This window comes from Balaenoptera ricei, chromosome 15, assembly GCF_028023285.1.
Source record: "Balaenoptera ricei isolate mBalRic1 chromosome 15, mBalRic1.hap2, whole genome shotgun sequence".
NCBI lineage: Eukaryota > Metazoa > Chordata > Mammalia > Artiodactyla > Balaenopteridae > Balaenoptera > Balaenoptera ricei.
The window spans coordinates 36911787-36927835 of NC_082653.1; the positions used below are offsets into that span (position 1 = coordinate 36911787).

At 39.4% G+C, this 16049-nt stretch overlaps 1 protein-coding gene across 5 annotated transcripts in view; it reads left to right on the forward strand.

Moving 5' to 3' along the window:
* PLCB1 (phospholipase C beta 1) overlaps nt 1–16049 on the forward strand; it is a 690926-nt gene that overhangs the window by 586112 nt on the left and 88765 nt on the right. For all 5 annotated transcript variants that reach the window (XM_059895827.1, XM_059895829.1, XM_059895828.1 and 2 more), the window contains 4 exons: nt 478–610; nt 2487–2540; nt 5815–6034; nt 10559–10739. In XM_059895827.1, coding sequence (XP_059751810.1) covers nt 478–610; nt 2487–2540; nt 5815–6034; nt 10559–10739 — 588 coding nt within the window. The remainder of the gene's footprint in view (nt 1–477; nt 611–2486; nt 2541–5814; nt 6035–10558; nt 10740–16049) is intronic.

The following is a 16049-nucleotide window of genomic DNA, read 5'->3' on the forward strand; positions in this document are numbered from 1 at the left end:
TGGGCTCACTTAAGTGTATGTTGTCAACTCAGGGCTGGCTGGTCCAGGACATCCTTGTCTACATGACTTAGCTCTCCTCCATGTGGGCTCTCATCCTCCATGGCTATAGCAGGGGTCTGAGAAAGAGAAGAAACATTTGCAAATGGCTTTTCAATCCACTGCTTACATCAAGTTTGCTACTCTCTCATTTGACCAAAGCAAATCACATGCTCAGGTCCAGAGTCAGTGCTGGAGGACACGTCCAAGAGCAGTGGGCATAGAAAAGCATAAATATCGGGGCCTTTAATACAATTAACTGGCCAAAATCATGGTTCAATACCATGCTGTTTTTACCCTTCTTTCCGCACAGTTTCAGATGTGATATTTCAGAGTCCAAATGAGTTGTGAAAATGCTATCAAATGTAGCTTTGTGGGTTTAGGAAGGTCACAAAATAACCATAAGAAGTGTGAAAAATTAAAGGATGTTTATGATTTTAGGCTGATCCTGGGGAAACACAGTCAGAAGCTCCAAGTGAAGCCAGGACGACTCCAGCAGAAAACGGGATGAATCACACTACATCCCTGACACCCAAACCACCCTCCCAGGCTCTCCACAACCAACCAGCTCCAGGTAAACACTCTGATGAGAGAGCTGTGCTACATGACTAAGAGCCTCTAGTTTATATGTACCACTGAAGGAGGTAGCATGATTGACTTAGCGAAAACATCACATGGGCAAAAATGCATGGACTTAGGAGATGCTCCAGAAATGTGTGATGAGGGAATGAATGAGGGAAGGAAGGAAGGAACGAAGGAAGGCCAAGAGACTCATAAGTGCTCATCTGGCTCTGCTGACAATTTATGACGCCACAACAAAATATCACCCAGATTTCCCATGCCTTTATTTAGTGATGGATTATGGTCCATCTGCTGGCAGGGTGTGTGAAGGGTTCTTCAAGCACCTCATATGCAGCTATGCTTTAGAAACACATTCTTAGTTCTACCTTACTAAGTTACGTTTCTGCCAAGAATTCCTTTGCATCTTTCTCCACTTCCTTTCACCAATTTAAAGTGCTTATCATGTGCTGAGCACGCTGCTAAATGCTTCACGTGGATTATCTCGTTTAACTCTTAAACCAGGCTTCTGAGAGTCGATTCTACCACTGCCCCCATGGTGCAGATGAATCAATTGCAGTTTTGAAATGACAAGGTACTTCTTGAAGGCCAAGTCGCTAATGAAGAGTGAAGGCAAGACTGACACCAGTTCTCCACGATCCTAAAATTCTTCCCTTTAGCTTCTATGCTCCTACTGAGACTACTTAAGAAAGGAGGTTGTTGAGATTAATAGTAATGAGGAGATAACCTGTGTATAAAAAGAAGTGATATTTTCAAATGAAGTTTTTATATACCAAATACAAACATTTAGTGTGTTCCTAGAATATGAATAATTAATTTAAATAGTGAATATAACCTTGTGCTTTTGAGAGTAAAAGAGAATTTAGCATTTTATTTTTTTACCTGAGTGCTTTGGAATCATTTGACTTACAGAATAATTTTTAAAATAGCACAGAATACATTGCAAAACTGGAACCCTCTTCTCTGGCATTAACATCTGTCAGAGTCAGACCAGGAAATTAACATTGGCACAATACCCTGAACTAAACCACAGACCTTGTTTGAACTTCACCTGCTTTCCACTAATGTCTTTGATTGTTCCAGGTTCCAGCTCAGGATCCCACATTGTACTAATTGTCATGTCTCCTTAGCCTCCTTGAATCTATGACAGTCCCTCAGTCTGTCTTGTCTTTCATGCCCTTGACACTTCTGAAGAGTCAGTTATTTTGTAGATTATCCTTCAGTTTGGGTTGGCCTGATGTTTTCTCATGATTAAACTAAAATTACGCATTTTTGGCAAGAACATCACAGAAGCAATGCTGTTCTGAGAGCATTATGTCGGGGGTATCTGATGTTGCTGTGTCTCATCATCAGTGATGTTGGATCACTTGGTTAAGGTGCCATCTGCCAGGTTTCTCCACTGAAAGTTGCAATTTTCCCCTTTATAGTTAATTGATATCTTAGTGGAGACACTTTAAGACTATGCAACTATCCTGTTTCTCCTTAAACGTTTGTCCAGTGATTTTGGCACCCTCTAATGGATCTTGCCTGCAACCATATTCCTGCCTGCTGGTCAGCCTTTGATTTTTAAAAGATCACTTGTCATTCCTGTTATGGCCAGAAGGTAGCAGTAGCCTAAACTGAATTTGTTGACAAAGTTTTGATTCAAAGTGGAGGAATGGCCTTTCTATAACTGGAGCATATAGATTCACATTTAATTAGGCTTGCCCCAAAGTTACAAACTGAAGACATTTCTTAGAATATTTTTAGGATAATTTTCTCCCGCAATTTGTAATTTCTCCATAAAGAGACTTAGAGTCAAGCGCCAAACATTGTTTTACAGGAAGAAAACAATTTTAAAAGTTAAAAGAGGCTATTTTTTTCTTTTTCAGGCTCTGTAAAGGCACCTGCCAAAACAGAAGATCTTATTCAGAGTGTTTTAACAGGTAAATACCACCTTTTTTCCCTATGGAATTAGGCAGCTGAATATTACGCAGGGTAAGTATTTAGAGGAGAGGAGATTTCATCTTTGAAATATAACATCATTAATATTTCTCTTCTAAAACCATCTACAGATACATCCTACTTCAAGCCATGTTACACAGTATAATCACAGAGAAGTAACCATACTTGGCAAATAGGACCCTACTGGAATAAAAAAATAACATAATTTCACAAGATATATTTTGGAATCAAGGAATAGTTTCATACTGGAAATGTGACCCAGTGAACAGGAATGCAATCTTCCCAAAGTGCCCACAATAAAGCATATTTTAGAAATGCAGAATATGAACTGTTTGTGACCATAGACTACACAGAGTTTAAGAATGATGATACAGTTTGGGAATATTTTATATTTGGTTAATTTCTTAAACTAGTGGGACTAAAATTGGTACAAGCTTTCTTTAACACAATTAGCAGTATGTAGCAGTGTGTAGCATGTTGGCCCAACATACAACAGAAGTGTACACAAAAAACAGCACTATGGATAAGAACCAAAAACTGTAAACAACTTAAATATCCATAAACAGTAGAATGGATACATTGTGGTATAGTCACAGAATAAAATAGGATACAGCTGTAGAAATAAATAAACTGCAGTTACACACAACTACATGGATAAAATTCACAGCATAATGTTGAAGAAAAGAGGACAGACACCAAGGAGCACATTCTTTATGATTCCAGCTACACAAAGTTCAAAAACAGGCAAAAGTAATTTGTGTTCTTAGAAACACGGATTTGGATTATACTTAGGGGGTGGGAGGGAGGGCTGGAACCGAAAAGAGGGCCTCTGGGGCGCTGATAATATTCTGATTTTGATCTAAGTGGTGGCTACAGAAACCTCTTCACTTTGTGAAAATTGAGAGGGATGTGTATTTATGTTTTCACCAAAATAATACATAAAATATGCATCCAAAAATTACTTTAGGAATGTATGAAAAGAAAACATGTGTTTAAAGATTTAATTCCATGGGAAACAATACAATGTTCACACATAAAACAAGAGACAGAAGTGTAAATAAGAGCATGATTCCAATATTATTTAAAAATACACAAATGCAGAGATGAAAGGTGGGTGTCTATATCAATATATTAGCAGTGATTATCTCTGGGTGATTTATGAGTGGTATTTGTTTCCTTATATAAATGGGCATTACCTTTATGTTTAAGGACATATTCAAACAATAGCCTTTCATCCACGGGCTTTTTAAAAAATAATACTTTCCGTGGAATTATTTTTAGTCATAGGTTGGTACATCTTGAACCCTGTTGCTAAACTTGCCACAGCTGATGTGCTGCACACCATTTTTAAAGAAGTGAGGTTGAATCTGTCACCAAAACTGCAGCAATTCCTTAGGATTATAAATTTTAATATAATCAGTCATTATGCAACCATAATGAGTCCATCTGGGCCTGAGGGAAACCATTAAATAAATGTACCTGATTCTCTCCCTGGCCTCTTTCTCAAAAGGAATCAAATGTCAGGAGAATAGATGCATTATTAAAAAGGGAAACATATTTCAGTTGCTTAAAGACCTTATCATTTAAGAACATAAATTGTTATTCTGATTTCAATGTTTATCCACTAGATATATCATTTGCTATTCAGGTCTGTTGTTATTCATGGCATATATTATTTCTGAATCTCTTGACAGTTCTAAATATTTATCATAACTTATTTTTGTTCCCAGAAGCAGAAAGTTCACATCAAAGGATGAAAACATGTGACCTATGGCTTAATCTAGGTCTAAATAAAAGATAATTCATTGAATTTAAGGCACCATCCTTTTTAAGGTACCCCACTACTCATGGATGGCCAAGAAAGAAAAGCACCAACAAATTGTGACACTCCATTGACTACACGATGCAGCTTAGTTTTAGAAATGTTAACATATTTTTTAAATGCATATTCTTACAATTGATTAAACAAGTCAGTAAAACACAGGCTGTTTTAAAATCAAGCTCTGTCACATTAAATGTTTTGTTGGCATTAAATAAAACACTATGTAGTGATATAAACTACCACCAACCCTTATGGTACCTTTGGGCAAATCACAGCAAAGAAAGGCCTTCCCTCACCTTAATGATCTATACTGGAGCAATGTTGTGATAAATATACAAACCTACAATACCTATACTGTGAATAGTGCCCCTTAGAAATGGTGCTGTAGAACCTGTACAATCATTTGTTAAGCCTCTAACAGGCACACTGCCAGAAACTATGTTAAAAACTTTGCATTAATTCTTTTATTTCATCATCACCATAACAACCCTAAAAAGTAGAAATTGTGTGATCTTTAAAGTGGATCCTGTTAGTGCCCACCAAAATCCCCTTTACCATCTGTGGCACCCAGCTCCCAGCTGTAGTAAACGTTGGCTCCTAACAGCTCATAGCTTCCTCTGCTTTTGAAAATTGCCCTCATGGAAGGCACACTGATCATGAAGAGGGATTTCTTATCTGATAAATATCTTGCTACTCTGTCGATCATGGAGCATATCTCATTATATCCATTTGAGCTATTTATGACACAATGTCTCTGACAATGCCCGGATACATTTGATGCTCTAGGCATCCAAAATTTATACAAAAGCAGGTGCAGTGCCATTTGCAAACATATTAGCAAACCACAGGGATAGCTGAAGATTGTGTGGGAGATCTTTTATAAAAAAAAGAAAGAAAGAAAGAAAGAAAATTGCCCTCAGCCAAAAGGAAGCCCCCTCTCCAGGAGCTTATGCCTCCCTACGACTGACATTCCCAAATAGGCAAAAAGCTGGCTTTTTTGCCTCAAGGTGACACTAACTCTGTAGTACAGTTCATGCTCCAGAGCTCCCCCTGGGATCAGGCAGAAGCCGGACTCCAGCCAAGGCCACATCCTTGTTTAGCTACTTCTTCTTCTGTATCTGCTGCCCTCACTCCCCTCCTACTGAGAGTCCCCCTTGGTAAATCACATGTACCTGAATCCCTCTCTTGGGCTCTGTTTCTAGGGAACCCAAACTTTTTTAAAAATTATGAGTAAAGAAATTGGGTCTTTGAGAAATTTGGTAACATAGTCACAAAGTTAGCAAGTCATAAAGCCAGCCTGGAGCACACGTTTGACTTCCAAGCTCTGCTCTCAAGATCCAGTGGGCTGGGGTCAGAAAAATACTGCTCAACAGCAACTGCTCTGTCCTCTCAGCCCTTCCAGGCCTCTCAGCTCTCATACCCATTTGTTGCAGAAGTAGAAGCGCAGACAATTGAAGAGCTAAAGCAACAGAAGTCGTTTGTGAAACTTCAAAAGAAGCACTACAAAGAAATGAAAGACCTGGTTAAGAGACACCACAAGAAAACCACTGACCTTATCAAAGAACACACTACAAAATATAATGAAATCCAGAATGACTACTTGCGAAGGAGGGCAGCTTTGGAAAAGACAGCCAAAAAGGATAGTAAGAAAAAGTAAGTTGAAGGGGTATTTTTTGTTTGTTTTATAGTATAAAGGAGGAGAGTCATTTATATGGATTTTCAGTGTTTTTTTTTTTGAATGGACAAACTACAATTAACTTAAATGATTTTTTATTGATGAATGTAAGTGTTGTTTTTGATTATTTGTTATTATAAGAAATGTATTAATAAATATGTATGTATAAATCTTTTCATATATTCCTATTTTCTTAAAATTTGAGAAGTGGGATCCCTAGATCAATTTAAAGACTTTTCTGTTTCAGTTTGTAACTATCAGCGAGATATGAAAGTGCAAACTGATGGAGAAAAAAGTGATGTTATTAGTATCTTAATTTGCATTTCCTTATTAAGTTGAATTTTTTGGCATATTTATTGTCAATTTATATTTATTCCTTCGCAAATTGTCATATCACAGTCTTTGCTTGATAGTTCTTTTTTATTTATTTATTTATTTATTTATTTATTTTTGGCTGTGTTGGGTCTTCGTTTCTGTGCGAGGGCTTTCTCTAATTGCGGCAAGTGGGGGCCACTCTTCATCGCGGCGCGCGGGCCTCTCACTATTGCGGCCTCTCTTGTTGCGGAGAACAGGCTCCAGACGCGCAGGCTCAGTAATTGTGGCTCACGGGCCTAGTTGCTCCGCGGCATGTGGGATCCTCCCAGACCAGGGCCCGAACCCGTGTCCCCCGGCATTAGCAGGCAGACTCTCAACCACTGCGCCACCAGGGAAGCCCCTCTTTTTTTTTTTTAATTGAAGTTTAGTTGATGGATTTTCAGTGTTTTGCACCACGTTTTGGATCTACACCACTGAAAGAAGGAAAGCCACCCAACTCCCTCCACTCTCTACAGCTTTTGTGTCCTCTCAGCTCACTTTTGCTTGTAGACTGAATTTCTTTATTTGACCAAATTCTGAGACTAGATATGCGGGAAGTCCTACCCTTGAGTTCTAGCCTGTAGGCCCAAGACCAACTGGCTGACTTGCCATATTGCAGCTGCCAACCTGGGGGGTGTGGCATTTTGCTGTGGGCTAGAACCAAGCTGAAGAGGCAACTTGTCTTATTGAAAAGAGAACCTCTACTGCCCTTTGCTGCCCTATCTGAAACCCACAAAGCCCTGTACAGATAATCCTTGTTTGGGGCCTAAGAGTCCCCACAGCCCCATGTACTCAGACCGTGCTGGGGAGAAGCGTTTCTCACACATTCATTCAACCAATATTTATTGAGCGCTTTCTGTGTGCCCTGGGGACACAGCAGTGAACACGACCTACTCAGTTATCACCCCAAAGTGCCTAACATGGTATTGTGGGGAAACTATGTGAGCATAGAAGCTAAGAGTCAGGCAGGCTGTACCACATCCTTCCATCCTTCCCTTCACTTCCTTATTCAATAATCTGATCTTGATGCCAGGTTAAGAGAAAGGTAAGAGGCATTTTTCAGATGCATCTTGTGACATATGATTTAACATGTGCTTGACTTAAAAGCACGATCAAAACCCAGTACTTGGGTTTTTAAAAGCAGCAAAATCATCATTTTTTAGACCTGGAGCAGCCTTAGAAGCCATCTAGGTGAACTGTTATCACTTCTTCAAGGAGGAATCTGAAAACGAAAGGCTTAACATTTACCCACGGTTACAAAATAGTTCAGGCAAAGCTTGGCCTAAAACTTCTAAATTTTGATCTTAGTGATATGTATGTAGTCATTTGTTTATTCCTGTATTCATTTATTTATGTCATATCCTGCAAACTTCCAGTAGAATATTAAAATAACTTATCATAGACGACATGTATAAAAATCCTATAAAAATAGAAAAAAAAAACGTACACACATGCATATGCACACAGACTGTCTACCAGTTACCAGATCTGCTGTCCAACACATGAGTCACTAACCACAAACAGTGACTCATTGGAATTGAAATGTGCTTCAAGTATAAAATAACACACCAGAATTCAAAGGCTTCACTAAAAAAAAAAAAAAATTTCATATTTTTATATTGATGTATATTGATTTTAATTACATGTTGAAATGATAATATTTTTGATAATCAAGCTATGTAAAATATATTATTAAAATTAATTTCACTCATTTCTTTTTACTTTTTAAGATGGCTACTAAAAATTTCAAATCACATATGTGGACAAAAATCAAATATGTGACCCGTGTTGTATTTCGACTGGACAGAAGTAACCATTTAATGTAATTTCTGTCCTTGAACACTAAAGTTAGCTCTTAGCTTCTGAGAAAAGGAAATACGGGTTAGATAATTCTCCTTATCTGATTAAAGGACACTTGCTTTTCCAAGAGGGACAAACATTTTCCTGGTATTAAATTACAAAAGAATTCATCTCTTGGATCATACACAGGCAACATTAGGCAACAGGGGATAATATCTTCAACCCTGTTTTTGGAGAAGATGCAGAAACATTCGTCCCTTGGTTATTTTTCTTTACTTTCCCTCAAAAAGCAAACAAACAAAAATCCCTAAGCATCTTGTATCAAAAAATACATCAGGAGAAACTTTTCTTCAAGAGGCAAAGACACTGAGGTCTGATTATGTCTGTCCATTTCCCATCCCCCCATGATACACATTAAAATCCTGAAAACTCCTCAGAGTAATAAATGGACATAATGTCCATTATATTCATTTTTTTTTTTGCCAGTGAGATTTTTTTAATCTCACTGATTTTCTTCTTGTTTTGAAAGTATAGTTATTTTTCACAAAATATATTAATATGTAATGGACTTATATTTTCTAATGAATTAATAAATAATTTTTAGATTTATTTTTTATTGAGGTAACATTGGTTTATAACATTATATAAGTTTCATATGTACAACGTTATATTAGATCAGTTTCTTATTCAAATATCCATAGTCTTAACTGAGTTTTCACATAATGTGAAGAGTAGATCATTCAAAGATGGTTTCTGTCACACACTGTGTTGTTCTCAGAGCACAGACTTTGCTGTTTTCTAGATGTCTGTCCTTGGGTAAGCTGCACTGCTGCTCCCCCATACTGTGTCCTTAGGAAAATTGTCTTACTGAAACTCAATTTCCTCAAATGTAAACAGGAGATGGTCACACCTGCTAGCTGGGTTGTTGTAAAAGCCAGAAGTAAGGCAGAACGTCCCTGGCACCTGCTGAGTGGTCAAGAAATGTTGCCCTGTTGCCTCTGCTATGGTGGTTGTGGCTCACTGAAGCAACACTTTATGTTCTGGCTACACCAACTTCCTGCTGCAGCAGATTGTAAATGTATCTCATGTTCATGCCAAGACAGAGGTCACCCCTCCAATGCTCCTCTCCTCTGATGTTGATAAATAGACTTGTACTCATGCCAGGATGGAGGGCCACCTCAGTGCTGCCATGTGATTCTGATGTTTAGAAACCTTTGAGGGAATTCTGCATCCCTTATTTGACAAAACAGGATCCTAACACTAGCTTCTACCAACTGCCTCTCCATGTGGCACCATTGTGTTGGCCTAATTCAAAGAGAAAGTAAGAGGAATTAGCACCAGCTGATTCAAGAAACCTCTTCTACTCGTTCCACTTGGCCGCAAGTGAAAACATGGAGACCGAATCTGATGTGCTGGGTATCTTAGGTGGTTCTTTCTGCAGCGGTTTCCATATAAATGAAAAGAACAGACCTGCTCTTGGTACCCCGTTTCCAACACTGTCTCTCATTCTATTTGTCCTACAAGAAGTAAGAGCACAGAATTTGAAGGAATCACACTGTATGTTTTAACACAATAATGTTAGTGAGAATTGCTTTGTTTTGATTCAACATTAGTCCTAAACGTCAAAATATCTATATAATTCTTTATGAATAACTCAAAGAAAGTCCCCCTGCACAGAGTGAGCACTCGATAAATATTTTAGAATGAACCCAATTCATCCTCCTTTCTCTTGGAACCAAAGTGCCATTTTGGGTGGAGATATCAATGAAGTTGGTTCAGCCCCCAAAGAAACTTATTTTAATAACAAATCTTGCTATTAAAAGATGTCAAGAAACAGAACGTGTCAGCTGGGAGTGTTGCTGGCCCATGACGTCTGCACATGCTCTCTGTTGTCAATCTACACCGCGCAGATGCAAAATTCATCACCTTTTCAACTCCCCCTACAGAATCATCAATGCAGCAGAGTGTACAGGAGAAATGTAGCTGGAAAATACATTCTACATGCCACGTTAAAAAATAAAAAATAAAAGCCTCAAAAAGTCCTTATTAGACATTGTTTTTCCCAAGGGGGGATTGTCATTCTTTCCACCACCACTGCCAGGGCCCCGAGCCTCCTGGCTTTCCTTTTCTGCCACTACCTCTTTCTAGAGCAGCACAAATTTCATCTACTTTCTGTGTTTGGAGACCTTCTGCTGCTAAGCTTGTCCTTGGGGTATCAGCCTGTCTCGAGTGGTTTATCGAAATATTTATTTCCAAACAGAGTCTCTAAGAGGGACTCTGGTGTGCAGCCCTCCCTCCACCTTGCTCTGACCTACATATTTTGTGAGTCAAGCTTTGTGTCTCTGCAGATCAGAACCCAGCAGCCCTGACCATGGTTCATCAACAATTGAGCAAGACCTTGCTGCCCTGGATGCCGAAATGACCCAAAAGTCAACAGACTTGAAGGACAAACAACAGCAGCAGCTGCTTAATCTTCGACAAGAACAGTATTATAGCGAAAAATACCAGAAGCGAGAACACATTAAACTGGTAAGCCTGAAAAATGTGATTTCTGTTTCTATAGCTGGAGCCCTCTTTTCTATAGAAAATTTTTGATGCCCTTGGATAACATAACAGGAAACAGCAGCAAGTCTGGCTGGCACTTTCATTTCGCTTCCTGACTGAATAATCTTATTTTGATGCCAGGTTGTAGAGGGAGATAAGAGGCATTTCTCAGATCCATATTGTGACATGTGATTTAACATGTGCTTAACTTAAAAGCAGGATCAAACCCCAGTACTTTGGTTTTAAAAAGCAACAAAATCATCATTTCTTAGAAATGGAAATTGCATAGGCCAAATAGTATCCACCATACTGATATTTTACAAGCCCCACTATTCCAGTATCTTTACTAAGTTCCTCTCTGTTCTCCAATGAAGCTATGTTTTATTATTTTTATTTTCACTAACTCATGTTTGTGCTATAGTAGTTTTTTGGGATTTTTGAAATCATACAAGATAATTACACACTTATCTTTAAGAAAATTAAGAACATGCTGCAAATAAATGTTCACTTTTTATGTAGTAGTGTAGCTTTGCAGTGATACAAAAAGAACTGTACAGTCCACTCGCCTACATTTAGAAAAGTCAGTATTTAAGTGGCCTGTATGGAATGTTGTCTACCCAATTCCTGAGGCTCCCTATGAAAGGAAATGCCATCATCTCCATGAATGATCAGTTTTGTCCTCCAAAATGTTTTCTCAGGAAATGTGACAATCCATTTTTTTTTTAATTGAAATATAGTTGATTTACAATGTTGTGTTAATTTCTGTTGTACAGAAAAGTGATTCAGTCATATATATATATATATATATATATATTCTTTTTAAAATTCTTTTCCATTATGGTTTATCACAGGATATTGAATATAGTTCCCTGTGCTATACAGTAGGGCCTCGTTGTTTAACCATCCTCTATATAATACTTTTCATCTGCTAATCCCAAACTCCCAATCCTCCCCTTCTCCACCCCCCCTTGTCAACCACAAGTCTGTTCTCTATGTCTGTGAGTTGGTTTTTGTTTCATAGATAGGTTCCTTTGTGTCATATTTTATTTATTTATTTATTTAATTTATTTATTTTTTAAAAATATTTTTATTTATGTATTTACTTGGCTGTGCCGGGTCTTAGTTGTGGCATGCGAACTCTTAGTTGCAGCATGTGGGATCTAGTTCCCTGACCAGAGATCGAACCCAGGCCCCCTGCATTGGGAGCACGAAGTCTTAGCCACTGGACCACCAGGGAAGTCCCTGTGTCATATTTTAGATTCCACATATAAGTGATATCATATGGTATTTGTCTTTCTCTTTCTGACTTACTTCACTTGGTATGATAATCTCTAGGTCCATCCATTTTGCTGTAAATAGTGTGATTGCATTCTTTTCATGGCTGAGTAATACTCCATTGTATATACATCTTCTTTATACATTCATCTGTCAGTGGACATTTAGGTTGCTTCCATGTCTTGGGTGAATAGCCAATAGCCATTGGCTATGAGCATAGGGGTGCCTGGTTTTTTTTTAATTATAGTTTTGTACAGATATATGCCCAGGAATGGGATTGCTGGATCATATGGCAAGTCTACTTTTACTTTTTTGAGGAACCTCCATACTGTTTCCCATAGTGGCTGCACCAACATACATTGCATTGGTGTTGATGGCTTGACACAGAGTAGGGACATGAAAAATGTTTGGTGACAGATAAATTAAATGAATCAAGCAATAAAGTAGCCTTGAAAACAAGCTTGTGCCAAAAACAAGTGAATAAGCTTAACAGAAATTAAAGTAGTGTACCCAGGGGAAATGGGTTCTCAAAGGTGTTTACATGACCTGTTCATTTCATTGCTGAAGTCCTGTCCATGTAAGAGAATTCTGAGGCTGTTTCTGCTTATAGGTTGCAAACAGTGGATGGCTTAGTCATGACTATGTAATAGATGGATCAGGGTATTGCTGTCATTGTAGTACTTGTTCCCAATGACAGTATGCAACTGAGCAGGTCAAAATCACAAGAGGAGCTTATCAAAAATCAGATTCCACTTGGTCAGGTAGTGTCGACTTGAGCATGCATCAGAATCACCTGGAGGGCTGGTTAAAACACAGATTGTTGGGCCCTACACTGAATTTCCAATTCAACAGGCCTTGTGTAGGGCTGGCGATGCTGATGCTTCTGGTCCCAGACCCACACTTTGAGACCCACTGCTCTATACCTAAATGTGAGGCTCAAGGACTTATTTTTAAAAGCTCCATATGCTTTTGATGGGCTGCCTTGTTTGTGAACTACTGAAGTAAGATCAAGCAGTGAAAGAATATGTGGACAGAGGTCAGGTTTAGTGTAAACCGGGGATTGCCTTGACAGACCTGAGAAAATCCAAGTGAATTTTAATGGGAGATAATAGCTTTGGGAGCTACAACCACTGCCATCTTCCTTTCTCAGTACCCCATCCCTAGGACTCCAGAAAATAATAACAATAATAAAAATTAAAGTAGCAACTGTGTATTGAACACACCCCATGGGGCCATATGCTATGCTAAACCATTTGCAGAAATTGTCTGATTTAATCCTCACAACACTGGCATTTGGTACTCTTTTCAGCCCATTTTGCAGATTAAAAACTTACAGAGAAATGTAGTGACTTTCCAAAGTTTCCACAACCAGAAAATGGAGTAGTTGGGATTGAACTTGGTCCTCAGACTCTAGAGCCCCTACTTTATAACTATTGTTCAGCTGCCTCCTAATTCAGATCTCACGCCAATGTTCTCAGACGACCTCACATCTACTCACACAGAGCACAGAACACACACAAGCCAACTCCTGCATTAGGATGGCTGAGATACCATGCCTCTCTCTTTTTAAACAGCTTTATTTCACATTCCTTGCAATTCATGTATTTAAAGTGTACAGTTCAATGGTTTTTAGTTTATGTATATTAATAAATATGTACAGCCATCACCAATTTTAGAACATTTTCATCACCTCAGAAAGAAACCCTGATTCATTCATTCATCTAGTCAACAAATACTTAATAGACAGCCACTCAGCAAATACTTTTAAATAGTAGAGGATAAAAATTACAATCCTAGCCTTTATGGAGCTTACATTCTAGATGTGGGGGTGAGACCGTAAACGCAATAAGTTGGTAAAATATGTCAGTTGGTAATAAGGGCTTAGGAAAAAAAAATCAATCCCAAGTGGAAAACTAGGGAGTGGGTGTGGGGGAAGGATGAGGAGCGTGGCTTGAAATTTTACATAGAGTAACCAGAGAGGTACTCACTGAGAAGCCAGCATTTGAGTGAGGAGGAGAAGGATGGGCCCATGCAAACATGTGGGGCAAGATTTTCCCAGGGAGAAGGATTAGCAAACGCAAAGACTCTGGGTTGGGAATGGGCCTGTGTGTTGGAAGAACAGTAGGGTGGCCGTGTTTGAGGAGGACTGTAGGGTCTTAGGTCAGAGAGATGGGACTTCTGGGGCCGGAGACAGATCTCTCAGGTCTTATAGGTCCCTTGTGGCCTCTGTGTTCCACTCAGAGCGCAATGGGAGCCAGTGGAGGGTTCTGAGCAGAGGAGTGATGTGATCTGAGGTACTTTCACAAGGACGGCTCTGGGGCTGAGCTGGGAGTACATGGTGAGGAATGGGGCTCCAGGAAAGTGCCATCCAGAAGCACAGCTCAGAGGAATAGCAGCCTGAGGGTTAGAAGTCCTGGAGTTCTCCCACAGATGACTGAAGTTGACTAACAGGGTCAATGTTACTTCAAAGATGAGGCAATCCAGCCATAATCATCTGAAGTTTCCTCAAAGTGCCAACCTCTGGCAAGATCCATTCCCCAAGGAAAGAAACATGGCAATTCATAAGAGACATGGTAGAATAAGAGGGAAGCCCAGTACTCACAGAACATTCCTGAAACAAGAATTAAGAGTGTGAATTAACACAGAAGCCCAGACATCCCAGAAAGGCCTCCTGGGAAGAAGGAGACTTGAGCTTCAGAAATTAGATGCAGAAATCACAGGCAACAGCTACACAATCTCAAAGTTCTGGGAGGCATACGTGAGGGTGAGCACCACATCAAATCCCACCAGACGGGGACATGGAAAGCTGCGCAACAGATTTTCCCCTGAAGGAGGAAGTTGGCAGGGAACTAGGGAAGACCAAGCTGAACTTATAGGTGGGAAAATCCCACCCGAAGGGCCAGTGGAGCAGGAGAGCTGGCAGAACTGCCACTCGAGGTGACAATCTCAGAACATGTGTCTCTGCCTCCTTTTCCCCAAGAAGGAATGAGTGTGTCCACAATGAAAGCTTGAAAGCTTTTCAGAAAAACATACATATACATCCAAGCCAGCCTGGCCCTTTCAGGCCAAATACAAGCAACCTACTCAAAATGCTCCATCCTTCGCCACTGTGATTGTGGACTTGGGTTTAGATAAAGTTCCAGTGCCCTTGAACATACCTGTATGGGCCTTTGTTAAGAAGGCTAAGACCCAAACACCTGGGATTTAGAACCACACAGAGTTTATTTTATGGCCATTTCAGGGCATCCACAACTTACACTACATGCCTTTAGCTAACATGTGGCAGAACTTTCTATCAACCCCATTTGTAATAACTACAAATTGTTCTGCCAGGAAGTCTTTTGACTGAAAGGCACCTAGAAGTGTCAGTTCTATCTTTGGTTGTGGTTCTGAATTACAAACAGTCCTCTTAGGCTAAATTAGACAAGTGGAAGTGTAATTAAAAAGCATGTAGGCCCCAGGTAAAAAGGAGTATTTGGGTGATGCGGAAAATTAGGCAGAAGATATTTTATCTCCCAAAATTGCTTTGGGAATTAAATGCAAATGTGAACCCACAGTTCAAGGATTGAGAAAGAAACCATGGCATCAATAAACTCCCTGCCAAATGTGCATTACAACTTAATATCTGCCAAACCCTCTGATAGACACTGGAGGTAAAGATGAGGAAGGCGTGGTCAGCATAAGCACAGGGAGCATGTACTACAGTCATTAATACCATGTGATAAATGAAACCATAGACAGCTATCAGCAAACTGCTATGGAGACACAGATGTGGGAACAATTTGCCTAACCATAGAAATTAATAAACGCCAAGAGGATATTTTTGAGATAACTTTTCATGTTGTCATAGGAGGTGTCAAATGCACACCAAGCTTCATAGACTCCATAGCTGAAAGGACTCAAAGGACTTGTTCTACCTGTCTAAATAAGAATCATCCTCTTTAAAACTCTACATCCAAGCATCTCTGCAGCCTATTACTCAAAGTGTGGTCCCCAAATCACCTGAGAGCCAGCCTGTTA